Source organism: Sesamum indicum, linkage group LG11 (assembly GCF_000512975.1).
Source record: "Sesamum indicum cultivar Zhongzhi No. 13 linkage group LG11, S_indicum_v1.0, whole genome shotgun sequence".
Classification (NCBI taxonomy): Eukaryota; Viridiplantae; Streptophyta; class Magnoliopsida; order Lamiales; family Pedaliaceae; genus Sesamum; species Sesamum indicum.
Genome location: NC_026155.1, coordinates 11,815,419 through 11,830,864, shown reverse-complemented (window position 1 = coordinate 11,830,864; position 15,446 = coordinate 11,815,419). Strand labels below are relative to the sequence as shown.

The 15,446-nt window shown below is 36.4% G+C and overlaps 3 protein-coding genes across 5 annotated transcripts in view; all 3 read right to left on the bottom strand.

Moving 5' to 3' along the window:
• On the bottom strand, nt 346-2,929 carry LOC105174103 (protein BUD31 homolog 2). The gene is made up of 4 exons (XM_011096094.2): nt 2,635-2,929; nt 1,380-1,481; nt 1,055-1,242; nt 346-713 (listed from the first exon to the last, which is right to left on the bottom strand). Exons 2-4 carry the CDS (start codon nt 1,471-1,473, stop codon nt 558-560), a joined length of 438 nt encoding a protein of 145 aa, XP_011094396.1. The 5' UTR covers nt 1,474-1,481; nt 2,635-2,929; the 3' UTR covers nt 346-557.
• On the bottom strand, nt 4,472-12,927 carry LOC105174102 (double-strand break repair protein MRE11). Of its 3 annotated transcripts, none has more exons than XM_020697590.1 (23): nt 12,637-12,927; nt 12,332-12,403; nt 12,007-12,142; nt 11,338-11,495; nt 10,887-10,977; nt 10,264-10,383; nt 10,100-10,168; nt 9,926-10,017; nt 9,666-9,768; nt 9,478-9,585; nt 9,280-9,342; nt 9,134-9,205; nt 8,904-8,981; nt 8,775-8,837; nt 8,620-8,680; nt 8,009-8,091; nt 7,454-7,567; nt 7,212-7,289; nt 6,636-6,707; nt 6,270-6,532; nt 5,634-5,754; nt 5,240-5,434; nt 4,472-4,810 (listed from the first exon to the last, which is right to left on the bottom strand). In XM_020697590.1, exons 2-23 carry the CDS (start codon nt 12,346-12,348, stop codon nt 4,778-4,780), a joined length of 2,190 nt encoding a protein of 729 aa, XP_020553249.1. In that variant the 5' UTR covers nt 12,349-12,403; nt 12,637-12,927; the 3' UTR covers nt 4,472-4,777. The 3 variants fall into 3 exon arrangements, with proteins under 3 accessions (XP_020553249.1, XP_011094393.1, XP_020553250.1); XM_011096091.2 differs by having other exon boundaries at nt 8,009-8,094; nt 12,637-12,926; XM_020697591.1 differs by lacking the exons at nt 11,338-11,495; nt 12,637-12,927 and having other exon boundaries at nt 8,009-8,094.
• Nucleotides 13,267-15,446, bottom strand: part of LOC105174101 (serine/threonine-protein kinase D6PKL1) — a gene marked incomplete in the record, with an annotated part of 5,270 nt that continues 3,090 nt past the window's right edge. The window contains 2 exon segments of the mRNA XM_011096090.2: nt 13,267-14,298; nt 14,704-15,446. Of these exon segments, the coding sequence (XP_011094392.1) occupies nt 13,452-14,298; nt 14,704-15,446 (1,590 nt within the window).

The window sequence follows — 15,446 nt, the reverse complement described above, 5'->3', positions numbered from 1 at the left end:
AAGTCAGCTCTTAACATATTTACTACTATGAAACAATAGCTTCTTGAAATAATACATATCTCCTTATGGAAATAATCACCTAGTCAAAGTAAAAAATATTGATTGCTGGCTTGTAAGAAGGTCCTCAATACAACTTTTGGGATTGTGCTGAGGTTATCTACAATCTAAGGTTACGTGCTCAGAATATATGATCATTGTGTACGAATAAATCACTATTGATCCGCTTAAGAACCAATTTTCTGATGAACTTGTTGCGAATTCAATAAGTCCAACCCGAACAAAACCTGCACATATTTATCCTTTTTAGACATTCTACTAATACTTAAAGGTGTTTAATAGTTGCAATGATACAATTTGGACCTCATACCAAATTATGTAGGAATTGATTTTTCAAGTTAAACAGAGTTACCTACATTTAGTGCTACTAATTATAAGATAGTAAAAAGTAAAAAAACTAAGCAAGAGATCATATCCTAAAATACCAACAAAAGAAAGACATAATGTTGGATTGGTAGCACGGGAAGTTTATGTGATTTTGCCAGTTGCAGGGGCACTGCTTAATCTCCGCTGGCACAACCTCTACAGCCGCAATGCACGCATTCTATAGCCTTCTCCTCTCGTAAATGCTGAGGGACTCGGCAAATACATGTTGTTTGAAAGTTATGGTCCCGCGGCTGCATACACCGCAAGCAGCAAAGCCTTTCATAGCCAGGCTGCAAAATCAACAACAATAATGAGAACTGTTGTCTCTTATGATATACTGATAGAAATTTCCGGCTGCAATAGATACAAAAAGCAAGTATTGTATGGTTTCTAAAAAATGTTCTAGTCTCTTAATCAAGCTATATTGTCTCAATCTTGTTTATGTTGTCACATGCCAAAGAGCATCTTCAAGAATACAAGTCTGGTCTCTTAATCTGTGTCTCTCACACACACATGGAAAGAAGTCGAAGTGATGAATAAAATTCAGGATTGAGCATGTAAAGACACAAAAACATGACACAGTGAACTGTAATAATATTGTGATAAAATTTATTCAGTATCATCAACAAACCTTCTTCCATTTTGCAATTAAATTGCGGTCGGCATATCCCTGATCCAAGCAGAACTCATATAATTCCTTTGAAATTTCATTCCTCCTGTGATAAAGGTCAAAAATGTATCGACTCTTCTGATGAGCTATTTTGAAAATAGGCCACAAGCCCTCACATTTCCTTTTACCATCATGTGGATCATTCTCAGCTGCCACCACCAAAAGCAGATCATTTTATTTAGTTTTTTGTCTAGATACAGTCAAAACAGGAAAAACTGAACCAAAATGTACAATAATAATGATGATGGAGAAAAAACTCAAGAGAGTGTATGAAGTGATTACAAACCTTCTCTCATCTTTGCCTGAAGTTCACGCAGAGTAGGTTCAATCAATTCCCACCCTTCCGGGTACTTTACCCGGTTTGTCTTCACCTTAGGCATGATTTCTTCTGCAAGAGACATGGAAATCTATGAAATGAGAAACTATACTTGAGAAAATGCACTACCACTAAGTCTGTACCCTTGATCATGTCTCTCTTGCTTATTTGCATATGTAAGAAATTCATGAGTGTCCAATATTTTTTAGGAACTCTGACCTCCCTTGTATCCACTGGGAAATGTAAGCACCATCATTCCAAGGAGAAGCCACATAGTTCTTGTTTCTAATTCAGTAGGAGTAAAACATCAAGAAAAAATCTAGCACTGCTAGTTTTGTCTCCTCCTTAAACTCCATTGGTGGCTTTACAAACCATCAAAGCTACCATTGGTAAATAACATTTTGCTACGATAAAATGAGGCAATTTGTGGAATTAAAACTGCAAAAGATAGTTATGTCCTTTTAAAGGCATATGTGATTTATTCAACAAAAGAAACATGCATTTGTGCAAACAACCAAAATAAATCTTACAACTGGACACAATGATACAGAAGGAGTGGCAAACCATACTATATTAAAGACTTCCTGCAGAAAGAAACGTTATTCGAGGAGGTTGATGCAGCCTGCCTTGAAGTGAACATATGGACAGTTGATCAACCAAGCTATTTCTCGTACTCAATTTTGCCTTTAAAAAAATTCAGCAATGATCCTATTCTTGTACTCTTATTTTAGAATCTAGTAATGACTGTATTGTAATTATAGGGCCACCATAGATGTAACATGTTAGAATTTTCTCACTGATGCTAAGTACAGATCTGATAGGCATAAGGAGCAAATTGATTTTAATCTAACGCTCAAATCACATTCAACCCCTAACCAAATTGAGCAAATTGATTTTAATCTCACATGAACTCTCTCCTACTTGAATTGATGTGTTCTTGCAATTTGCTCCTTAAAACGTCTTACATACATGATACAAAGAGTGACCTGTTTTAACCTAGGAGAAGCACATTTGCCCTTAGACTACAAATATTTTGGTATTAAGTGTAAAAATAATTCTAAGCATAGAATAGGTTTACGAGGATTCCCACGAAATACACCGTATACCTACGGAAAGGTTCGGTTTTGTCTCTATCGATTTGTGCAAGCAGTTACGGGAAGAGGGAACAGCGATTTTACTGAAACTATCTGAAATTCAGGATAAAAATAATGAAATAGATTAATACCCTGAGCGGTAGGAAAGATGAAAGAGACTGAGGTGGAGTTTGACGGCGGTGCTGGCAGGGATGGATGGTGGCCGCGGTGATGATGGGCTGGGACGAGAGACAATAGCCGGTACGTAGTGGAAAAAACGAGGGGACGGTAGCGGCGGCGGAGGATGGCCGGTAGATTGCTCTAGTCGGCGGCGTCTGGATCGATGGTGGGCGTAGTAAGGACGAAGACAGACAGTTTGATTCCTCTCTGGAGTGGGGGATGCGGTGGGATACTCCTTTTATTAGGTCAAATTAGACCGTTAAAACCTTCAGGCCAACGGTGTGAAATTAATTATTAGAAGGGCTTGGGGCTTTTATGGTGCTGTATAATTTATTTTTAGAGATAATTATACTTTTTTACCCTAATATTGATATAATTAAACATAAATCTTTTGTAATTTAAAAAATTATATTTAGCACTCTGAAATTTGCTTTCATTTAACAATAAGTCTCTCGTTAATCAAAATTTACTAAATTTGTTGATATTAACAAAAAAAATTTAATAAAAATTAATATTTACCTTCGATTGGCTTATTACTGACTGATTGCAAGTGAATAATTTTTTTTTTAACTAAACTACCCTTATAATGGTGAAAATTTGCCTCCTCAAATGTATTATTGCGTGAAAACATATGAGAAAAATTTGATCATAAAAAGACTTGTTTGACCCATTATAAGTTAGTAATAAATTAATTGAAGGTACACATATTTTTTTCTCAATTTTTTTGTTAATATCAGCAAATTCGATGAATTTCAACTAATGAAAGGACTTATTTGTTACACAAAAATAAACCTCATAAGTATTAAATGTAATTTTCTAAATTACAGGGGTCTATATGTAATTACACCAAATTTCAAGGGAATGGAATATAATTATCCCTTATTTTTATTATATTTATTTAATAAAATAAAAAAAATTAAATATATATAGATAAAAAATTGTTAGTAAAATTAATTAATTAATTAAAAATATTATGATAGAAAAAGTAAATATAAAAATATGTTTTCTATCTATCCATATTTTGTCAACTAAAATTACTATCGAAGGCCTTAAATCTAAATATATAGAACATTAAATGATTAACGCATACTTTATTTTTGAAATATAAAATACATATAACAACCATCCATATATTCAATAAATAAAAGATAAATTTAACCAAACTCTTATCAAGTTCCGTCCAGGTCCACCATCTTTCAAATGGATAAATTATTAGAATGAGGCCTAATTCATAAATTGAGACTCCATTTACTTTGATATATTAGTCTATATAAAAAAATTAGTATAGATTAATATGATGTTTACTTTTTTGTATAGGGGTTCTTTATAAATTTGAAATAGATATTATTTACTGTTTTATTTATATAACTTAATATCATTTTACCACAAAAATTACAAGAAACTAAGAAATAAACCAAGATAAAATTAATTTACTCTTATTAAAACAAGTAAGTAAACACTTTATTATTAATATATGACTTTTTAGTCACCCATCACACACTTGGATGAAAATAAAAATGAAGACGCTGTAATACTTATTAGAGTGACTTTTGCCTTTCAATAGTCACCTGTTTGGACAGATTAATAAGGTTAAGGTAATAGTTGTATTTGAGTTTCCGAAGGATTCAATACCGTTCGGACCTTGAACTGGTTTTACAGAAGATACAATCATCTCCTTCTGATTATGGCACAAAGCTCAGATGGTATATGGGATTGTTTACCCAGTGAAAGATGTTTTTACTCCATGGCCTAATGGGCATGATAAAAAAAAAAAAAGCATGTGCGCTAGTATGCTATAGGAGCCACTGATGAAGATAAAAGAATCACCACAGTGGCTGATTTTCGAGTCAACTTATGCATAATAGCAATACACATGAGAAAGGCCTCCAAAATCTGCTGGCGTTCAAGAGGTAAAGCTGGTTTGTAATGGATATCAATATTAAATAGGGGCAAACCATCATTAACAAGATATCGGTGTTCACAGAAAAACTTGTAACATACATGTACAGCTCTTCCTACAGGCGTATGACCCAATATTGAACCGTGAGGAGCCACACGCAACCCCAAATTGGACAGCATCACCTCCAATGAGAGATGTCTGAAGCAGCTGGCTAGCTACCGTCTTAAAGCTCCATAATTTCTTGTCACCTAAAAAAATTTGTTAGGCGTAACTTCAGCCTTTCTCAGTTATAAGTTATGAACAGATGCGTCACGAAAACAACAGGAGGTATATGAATAGAATAGCTGACATGCTGTTTATAACAAATGTCCGAACTCTATCAACATATATACAGACTTCGGCTTGGTTGAGCTTATTTCATGATATACCATTACTCTTGCAATATGTTTGAGATGAAATGCTTCCGTTAAGCTAAAAGATGAAAGGATATTACATCAACAGAAAACAGAGATGATGGAACTGTAACTTTTCCTGATATAGATAAACGGGCAATGCAAGATATATACGGACACCTAGTCAGCTCCAAAATTTACAGTTGAAGCGACTTAGAACCCACCTTCAGAAAATATGATGATTAAGAAAAAGGAGAGTGCTTTACTAAGAATAGCATCAGTTACCCGAGGTTGAGATCTATTAGGTTTCTTCCCCATGTCGTCATCCTCGTCATCATCATCTCTGCTTGCAAGCAATCTATGGAGTGAAGATGAAGGGTTATCTGATTTTCTTCCCCTTTTGGAGGTGGTGGAACCTCTAGCCTTTCCCCTTGGAGCAGCTCTTTTTCTGCCCTTCCCCTCCAGAGTTTCAGCATCATCCTTGCATCGGAAACACAAAATTGACTCAGTAAAAATGGTATAACAAGAAATTACTGGGAGTCAGCAAGAGCTGAAAATATTACTGAGAGCAGAAAATTTTGACACCGTAAAATTTGTGTAACAAGAAATTATAGTGACCCAGCAAAAGCAGAATAAGTTACTGAGAGCACAAAATGGCTGTAAAGAAGTTAGCCCATACCGAGCTATCAGCAATATCATTAACATCAAGTTTAGCTGTTTCATCATTTGAGTCTGAGTCCACTTCATCCACCTCATCAGCCATACTCCGGACAGAAGCAGATGCAGCAACTGATGCAGATCTATATCAAAGAGATCATATTGAAAGTTCCCATAGTGACGAAATTTTATTTTCACAGCTATGTTTGATATGCCTCAAATATTGTGTGGTTGCTCTGTGTCAGCAAACATGGCCTATTTCTCTAGTAGAGATGCATGCCAATAGAGCTGGCCTCAGTATTTATATTGAAGATTTTTTCCAAGTCGGAGGTGTTTCACTCCAAAGCTACAATTCTAAATCCCGAAAGACCGTACAATAATGAGTGCACAAAATGGGAGTTGCAGCAGTCGGGCCATAAATTAGGTGGTCCCTGCCACTGAGATTTTCATTCAAGAACTATTCGGACTATGATATCTAACAAGCTTTCAATGCAGCATCTCTCTCCCAACAGAAGGGGCGGTAACAGCACAAGGATATAAACAAAGAAGGAAAAACCAATTTGCGTGAGTATCATCAAAAAGAGAACTTGGTAAGAACAATAGCGAGAAATGCATGAGAAAGAAAAGCACCCTCAGGCACTAAAACAATTAAGCAAACCTTTGTGAATGACGGAAACCCATGCTTGCTTCCAATGTGGTCTGCTTCAATGTATTGGAAGCCCTGCCTCTCCCTCTTCCCCTTCCCCTTCCTCTTCCTGTAGTCTTACCAGCATCTGAAATATCATGAGTGGACCTCAAAGATTGTGACAGCTCTTTCCTGCCCTTTCTGGTAGACTTTGAGCCAGAGAATATAGTAGCATCTTCATCATCACTGAAGGAAGCAGCAGTTCCAACTCCTTCAGTACTTCTAGTCCTTACATTCTGTAAGAAAACAATACGATGACTCAAAATACATAGGCTATAAAGCATGTAGCTCTCAAGAAAAGCTTCTGTGCACATCAGGCTAGAATCTGAAAATACATACCTGTGAGGACGGGCCACTGAATGTAAAATCTTGGCCATCTTTTGTCTTCGAGGCTCTTTCTTTCACACGTTCCTGCAAATGATCAGCGGTATTTTCATAACACAAATTTTCTTTAGAAAATAGAAGAGAACTTTATCATGGTGCCATACAAGTTTGAAGACGCCACTTTAAATTGAAAATGGTTTTGAGCGTGAGATTTGGCAAGGTGTGGTGGGACTTGATATTTGATCCCATGAGAGGGAGACAGCTAGTATGAAAGAGAGATAGACATCTTAAACCCAGGGCTAGTGTGTTCAATACTAAGCAATGCAAACTGCACAAATGACAGTTCAAGGTGAATCCATAATCACGTTATACCAAAACTGTGAGAAGTTCATGGGTTCTCTATTAAGTTTCACTAAGCCATGTTGTCATCCAAATTTGCCAGTGATAATCTGCCTTGACGAAGAGAGCCATATAATTCCATACTCTACTTTCCAACACTTGGATTCATTCAACACGATATATTACAGAATTATGACATTGCGTAAAGGTAGACAAGAAAGGAAAAGAAGATGGGAGAAAAAGATATTTTGCCTCTAAGCACTCTCCAACTTTGACAATAATGTCTTCCTCTTCAAACTTATGAACATCCGGATCCCCAGCAATTTTATTCTGTTACAGAGAAGAATTTTAACTTATTAGAGTACTGCAGGGATAATTTATATGTACAAATGGTCACTAAGCAAACAGCCAAACCATTGAAATAACATATAAAGCACCATCTGCATGTACCATATTTATACCATCAATTGAACGACAAAGTATAAACCACTTACACGAGTTTCTTCGAGGTTGTATTGCAGACAAGAATAGAAGGCCATTTTGTCATCCTTATTCACAAAATTGTGCAACGCAACATCCAAATCATTGACTGGGAGTATCTCCATTTTCTGAAAAAATCATGATATACAAAGTGGAATCAGATTAGAATTATCAAAGATCCATGATACTTGGATCATTTAGAAGTTTCTACTCCCGCTGTTGTAATTTTGCGATACATGAGTGTGTCAAAATACATGGAGTTAAGTGGGCTTAGGAACTCAGTCGTCTATAACAAAAGAAACAAGAAAGCCAACTTTGACAATTGTTAAGATGTGTTTAAATGGTTGGATGTAATCAATAGTGCCCTAAATTCCCTAACAGATTGCGTGCCGCTTTTGGGTTATTATAGGTGATGGAGACATGCAGAAGGTTGATATTTACAAAAATGACTAGATAGAAGGCATTTTCACATATTATGCCATAGAAGATCCAAGATTTTCACAAATTTTGTGATTACCATATTGGTTAATCCTAAAATTGTGCGCAGAAGAAACGGGGTGCAATCATACCAGATTACTTTCAGCAACTAAAGCTTCAATATTTTGCTGATTCAGCTCTTCCGGTCGTAGCCTTTCAGAATCATTAATTTTATCTACTGCAAGGAAAATATTTATTCTATCAAAATCAAGGCATTTAAAGAAAAAAAGAAAAAGGCCCAAAATTATAGATGGACCGATATTTATAACAAGGTCTTCATCAAAACATCTAAGCACAGCGCTTATAAGCATGAAGTGTAAATAATTGTTTAGAATACAGGACTTGGCAAAATTCTAATGTAGGAGGATAGAGAGAGGAAGGTGTGGTCAGTGTGGGAGGAAAGAGAAGTATTAAAACAACTTTTGTAATAAAATTCTTAGTACTTACATGCTTAACTGCGAGTTCTATACAACCTAATAAGCAAACAATCCAACAGGTTCTCAAATGTCCTGATGCTCTATTCACCGAAGAAATTGAAAAGTTATGCCAAAGTTTTTATACCATATGGTTCCATTGTAGATGGCATAATCTTACAATGTATAGAAAATATAATTAACCAAATTTTCCTTTAAAAGTTGCTTTAGTTTCTACAAATGGAAATAAGAAAGTACAATACCAATAGCCTAATAAAATGAAAATTTACCTTCACTGCGACCTTTTCTAGATGCTTTGGAAAATATAAGAATATCCTGAGGATTTGCAACCTATAATTTACAATAGTTGTGAAAATAGTCAGAATGCAAAATGGTTTTTGTTTTTAATCAGTCAGCCCTGGAGGAAAATAAAAAATTTCCGTACCTTCCCCACATACTTTTGCCCAAACCTCTGTGGATTTATCGTCATAAACCCAGAATAATCCACCTATTTAATTTAAAAGCAAATGAGTAACATAAAAGTGGAAAATTGACCAGGTCAAAAAAATAGTACCTTCACTCGAACTAAGGGAAGCTTGAGCTCTGATTTCTTAATAGCCTTTTGATTAGCCCTTTCTATCAAATTTCTAACCTACAATAATGAAACAGCCAAAAGAAAAGAAAAAAAGTATAGTACAGAGCAGTTCAACAACAGATCAACTACAAGAACGAGAAATATAGAAAAAGAGCATGTATTTGTTTACAAAACATAAAAAGAAACACAAAAGGATGCAGTGGTCTTACCACATTGTCCAAGTGTTCAAGAATAGAATTCTGATCATTAGGGTCTATATCAGGTTCATCCTTCAGCACTACCTGTATATCGCAAAATGTAAGTACTATAGCTGAAGTTTCTACACTTATTCAAATAAGGACTAATAGGACCCTACCTCTGTGTACTCAAAAGGCCTCACAGAGTTGAGAGGTATCTTTGTTGGACGATACTGATTCCCCTAGATGTTGTTCAGTATCACATGTACAAATTATTTTGACATTTTAGGTAATCTCCAAAAAAAAAAAAAACAGCAAACAAAAAGCAGAAAAAGATAGGAACAATTGATGAGAAGAAAAATTTTGCCAAGCACAACCTTGATCTCTAACAGCAGCACATGTTTTGGCTTTGATTCACCATCTATCAGCGAAGTTGCAACAGATGAACCAGGTTGAGTAATGTGAAAACCCATGCCTGGAACTTCCTGTTAATGATCCGAAACACCATCAATCAGAGATGGAACCAAATAACAACACTAGTAAAGAGACCTTGGCAGTTCCGAACCTTTGGATCAACAAGGCATTCGTGCTCATGCCCCCAGATGATAAAATCCAAAAATCGAGGCAGGAAATGTTCATTTATTGCGTTTTTAGGATTTGTCTTCACTCTGAAAGCAAAGATGAAGATTTTTTAAAATTCTAATTATTTCCAAAACTTTAAAGTAAAAATCAAAAGAAATTATCAAGTGATGAATTCTTGTATAGTCTCTGTCATCATCCATTTATGCAACTAAACAACAATATGACAATCACAATCAGTGTCACCTATTTTGATGAAGTACTAGTATATTGAACCAGTCTGAAACTTGACAGCCTTCCTGGGCTTCAGGTCGCATCCACTGCACCGCATGCGGCGTCTGGTTCTCATAACACAAAAGATAATGAGAAAACTAAGTCAAGGTGACTGCATGAATAACCAGAATCAGACAGCTCACATACCTGAAACATTCGATTCAGGCGTTCATCTCTGATATTTCCAAGGCCATAAAGAGCTACAGATGTTGAGCCCTATAATAAATTATAAAGTTCAGAAGTCATTCAGTAAAAAGCTTAAGTTTATGCTTCAGCATAATAAGTTTCAGTAAAGACAGTGATGAGCGAACCTTTTTTATAAGAATAGGATAAAGAGTGATCTGCCCCACACCAGAACCCTCAAGTACCATTTTTCCAAAATAGTTGACAAGATTACATGCTGAAAGGATATCAACAGCAGAAAGATTGTCCTGCGATAATAATTGAGAAGAGTACCCAAAACACCATTTCTAAGAAAATACATTGAGCTTATGCAAATTACAACACGCATAAAGACGAAAATATATATATATAATATAGATATATAATCGTGTGGGCTGGGAAAAATTTACCGCTACAATAAAATATTTACGGTTTAGACACAGTGACACACCAATTAAACTATACTAATAGCAAAAAAACAGTCTACACAGACATTCAAAGGATGAGATCAGACAAATGGATGAGACAGAACAAGCATCTGATTAACTTGGTTTAGCATGTAACAGCGAAAATTCTCTTCAGTTGCATCAAAGAGAAGGTTGGGAAATCTGATGGATATTTCTAAGACTTTGGGAACTAGAATACTGATTTGAATGAGAAAGGAGTATTTTCTAAGCATGATAAAGTACCAGGAACCTGTCAATAAAATAGGGCTATAACACACAATCATTATGGAGAGAAACAAGTACCACAAGTACCATACAGATCATACCACTCCAGCAGGATCATCATGATTCCCATGAATGCTGAAAACGGGCAACCCAACATTGAAGTGGGGATCTTCATAGTTCACATGGCCAAAGCTGCAGAAAGAAAAGAAAGCTAGATTAAGAAATTGTGAAAGAGAAAAAATATGATGTTTTGAAGATTTTAATTTCATTGGCAAGGAAAACTGATTAAGGGACATCTGGGATGGCGGAGTTTCTTTAAGAGTCAGACCTTCAAGAACTAAATTTAGTTCGAAGGTGCATTGGCGGAGCAAGACCATTCAGATATAAGTTTTTAAGAAGTTGTTCCATAGAAATTAGAGGCAAAGTCAGAAACACATTTGGAAATCTCAGAGCTCACTTTGTGAACCCACTCCAAAAATCTTAGACAAAAAAGAAGATGAAGTAGTAGTAAATTTAGAATAGAGAAATATTGATTAACATGTAGGAGATTACGAATTTGCAAAGTTCACTGTCTGGTCGCTCACAACTTGGAACTGAACTGGCCTATCGTTGAGACAATGACGGCGGAGAATTTCAATGGCTTTGACTAGGGTTGACCTTGAAGGCTTATTCTCATGAAAAAGATCGCCGCCAAGAAGTATTAAGTCCACCTAACATTTTAAATAAGCACTCACTTAGTCAACATCTAAACAATAAATCACAAGCACAGCAGTTTTTCAGAGAAAGACGGACCTCTAGACACGGTAAAAGAAAATACTGGAGAAAGAATACATGTGAAAATGAACATTCATGGTCATGTATACAACTAGTCTAAAATTCATGCAATCCCTTCTATTTCTCTCGACTAACTTGAGAAGTTTATGAACCATGAATTTTAATTAATCTCATAACCAAGGAGCTCGTCGGTTGGACCGAGTTAGAATCCCATGAATATGGGTGTAAGACTGCTTTCATAGTATTTTTTATTGTTTTTCTTGTTTTGATATATGCTTTGATTTAAAATTATTGATCACTTATTCAACTTTTGATGTCCAAAAGTTATGGTATTTGTAAAAAGATCATATCTATCAAGGGAAAAAACAGAAATCATTACTACAAATACAAAGGCGAATAAAGGGAATAACAGTATGTGGATTAAAAGTAAAAGAACTAGAAATTCACCTGTTTCTGCTCAGCAATTGAGCAAATCTCTTCAAATGCCTGAAATGAATCGTGCCGGCGAATTTCATCCTTCTCCATATAACCAAGATGACAATCCGTAGCGATTAAAATCCGAAGCATATTACTTTTATCTTCCCTGATAATTTCAATATATATATATATAATAAAAAGAAATATAATTGTATTATATAGTCTGTCAAAAAAGAAACCAACCAAAGTTAATTTTCAAACCCAGGTTAAACCTAGCACCTATGTTGAACTATCAAAAAATCCTAATTTCAACGACAAAATGGAAACTAAATCTAGTTTTCCACTTTTGAACCACCTTGCAGATTCAGCCATTTCGTGTTTATGATATTCTTTTTATCAAGACTTATGAGAGTTCCACTGCGTAAGCCTGCAAAAGAGAAAAACAACAAAAGTTAATCAACAACAATAGTTCTTATGTTTTCTACTGATAAAAATCGTCGTGTTCTTCGGAAACACATATTCCTAATATAATCACAGTATAAAACCCTAGCTCTTTCCTTTGCCCCCGAAACCAACAGGTAAGTAAAGTGCATTGGAATTGAAGTGAAGATAAGAAAAAAAAGGTATCCAAATCCACAAAAAGGAATGGAGAGCTAATACCACAAAAGATCGAACTGGCGGAGGCGACGCTGAGGGAGGAGCTTCGCCACTCGAGCAAGGAGTAGACTGGCGGTCGGTGGTGGCGGGGACTTTCTTTTTAAAAATGATGATGATATACTATAATTTATAAGGAGAAGTAATACATTCGATGGAAATTCGATTTTCGGTTTGGGTTCTGGTTCTAGTTGTAGTTTGCAAGTGCCTACAAAAATAGCCATGGTTAAACCATTTCAATTATTTTAAATTGAATTACCTCTATATCATCATGATGAATTCAAAATTTGCCGTTTAATAAACTACTTTGACACAAATTACACCTAAAATAAATTTATGCTCAACATAGTTGCAAACTTGCAATGAAAATTGTCAAAGCAGATACCTTCAATCATTGGAGATCCTTTTCTTGGTAAAACAATCAAATAGATTATGATATGATAATACATTAATCCATAATGTTTTGATAAGTACTATATACATCTTAACTTAAATTATTAATAATCTTAATCAATTTTAATATTTGAATGTATTGAATAATTTAGAAAAATATTTAATCTTAATCAATTTTAATATAAGAATATATTGAATAGTATAACTGGTGGCCATAGGGATTGATTTGAAATGAGAGCAAAGTGGTAAAATATTTGCTTCTTAGTATTAAATAAACGTAAAATATCCAGTGTTACTACAGCTCAAAGAAGAGCAGCCGGCTGAAACATTCTCAAGAACACAAATTCCTCTGGAGTCTAGATATATGATACAAGATGGTCGAGAAACCTAGTTATACCGCCTTTATCCTGATTCCTAATGAAGTTTCCTCAGAACAACTCAAACTCCAAATGTTCTCCATTAGCACTGTACCCCACAAACTTTTCACCCTTCTCCTGTGTGGCTAGATGTGAATTTCCAACATCGTACAGCTCCGGAATTTGAGGTGGGACAGCACATCGGATCAGCGCCCAGTTCAGGCCCTCGAAGAATGGGTGTCGTTTGATCTCAGCTGTCCCTGTTTCTGTGCCCAGCCGACACTCCGGTTCCTTGACTAGAAGCCCACGGATGAGATCCCGGGCCTGAAAACTAACAATCGGTGAATCAGGGAATTTGAGATTCTGCAGAACGACATTGGCCAGTGTCTCCTCATTCCCAGCACCTTTAAACGGTGTCTTCCCGTATAGAAGCTCATACAGAAGCACGCCAAGCGTCCACCAATCAACAGCACTACCGTGCCCTTCCCCTTTGATAATCTCTGGTGCCAAGTACTCATGTGTGCCCACAAAGGAGTTGGACCGTGCTTCTGTTGGCTCGGCAACAAGCTGAGGCAAGGATCGAGCCTGAGCTGCAGCATTAGCTTTTAGCTTCCTCGCTCGTGCAGTGGCAGGTATAATCCTAGGGCTGAAGCATGAAACCTTACAGGACGGTCCAGCGCAGAAGGGATCGATACAATTTGATCCTGCACATGGACCAGAAACCCTCGGTGGCTCTATCCCCACAGATGATGATTTGACAAGAGTTGGGTTAACGGAACATCTAAGCGACAGGTCAAAATCTGTAAGCATGATGTGACCGTCTTCACGGACCAGAATGTTTTCAGGTTTAAGATCTCGGTACACAATACCCAGCATGTGGAGATATTCAAGAGCAAGAAGGACTTCTGCAACGTAGAATCTGCAAGAAGGGAACATTAGGCATAAATGATGCTTTGGTTAACACAATAAATGACAAACGAGCCCTTTCTTCTAGGTTCGCAACAGTAAAAAGGATAAAAGACGCCAAGGTTGGGTTAGGTTGATTTCATTTCAAGTAATTAATATCAGAAGCCTTATATATCCACTTTGGTACATAGCTGAAATCTGAACAGCAATAGCAAGATTGTGCAGAACTATTCCAGTAACCAGCTACTTACACAGAACAAACACGATCGGTAAAGGAAAACCATGTCAAAGCCAAGGCAGAAATAAAACTCAAATCATCATATTTCATGCCTGACACAAGCATAGAGATTGAACATTTCAAATTACAGCATTACAGAAAGCATAAAACCATGAATTTGTTGAGGATTAGACTCTATACCTTGCCGCCTGTTCAGGGAAATATCGGCCGGGCTGCTTCTGTCGGAGGACATGTAGATCTCCACCAGGACAAAACTCCATAACTAAACATGCTAAATTGTCTGATGTAAACTGGGCATAAAGTGTTGGAAGAAATGGATGGTCCAGCATTCTGAGAATTTCTCTTTCTGTTTGGGCCCTAGGCATCTTCTTCCTTCTTGCCAAGAACTCATTATCCATAACCTTTATTGCAAATGGGCAGTTTGTTCCAATCAGTTCTGCAAGATAAACGGTGCCTATATCTCCAGAACCAAGTTTTTTCAGCAAATTAAAGTGACTCAGCCCCAGGAAACCATATTGTTTTCTTATGCGGTCGATTGCTCCCCACCTCATGTCCTTTGACATGTGAGGTCTGTTGCCGTAAGTTGACCCACTTAGACTGCTCTCCTCACTTAGGCTAGTGGTGCTACTACTAAAATCACAAATGCTGCTTTTTGAGCTCTGGGAGATATCCCCTTTCTCAGTTGGTTTCAGGTTCATGTTCGCTTTAACAACAGGAGTACCTCTATTCTCCCAACTAGTTGGAATTGAGTCTGATTTGTTTGTGTCACAGTTCCTACTACCTGTAAACACTTCGGTGATGGTAGTTTCTGGAGGATTCTTACTGGAATCCTTACTTGGATCCGTCAAAGAACACTGACACCTCTGGCAGATCAACTGCCTCGAACTGTGGTCCCGATCACTATTTACTTCATAAGATGCCTT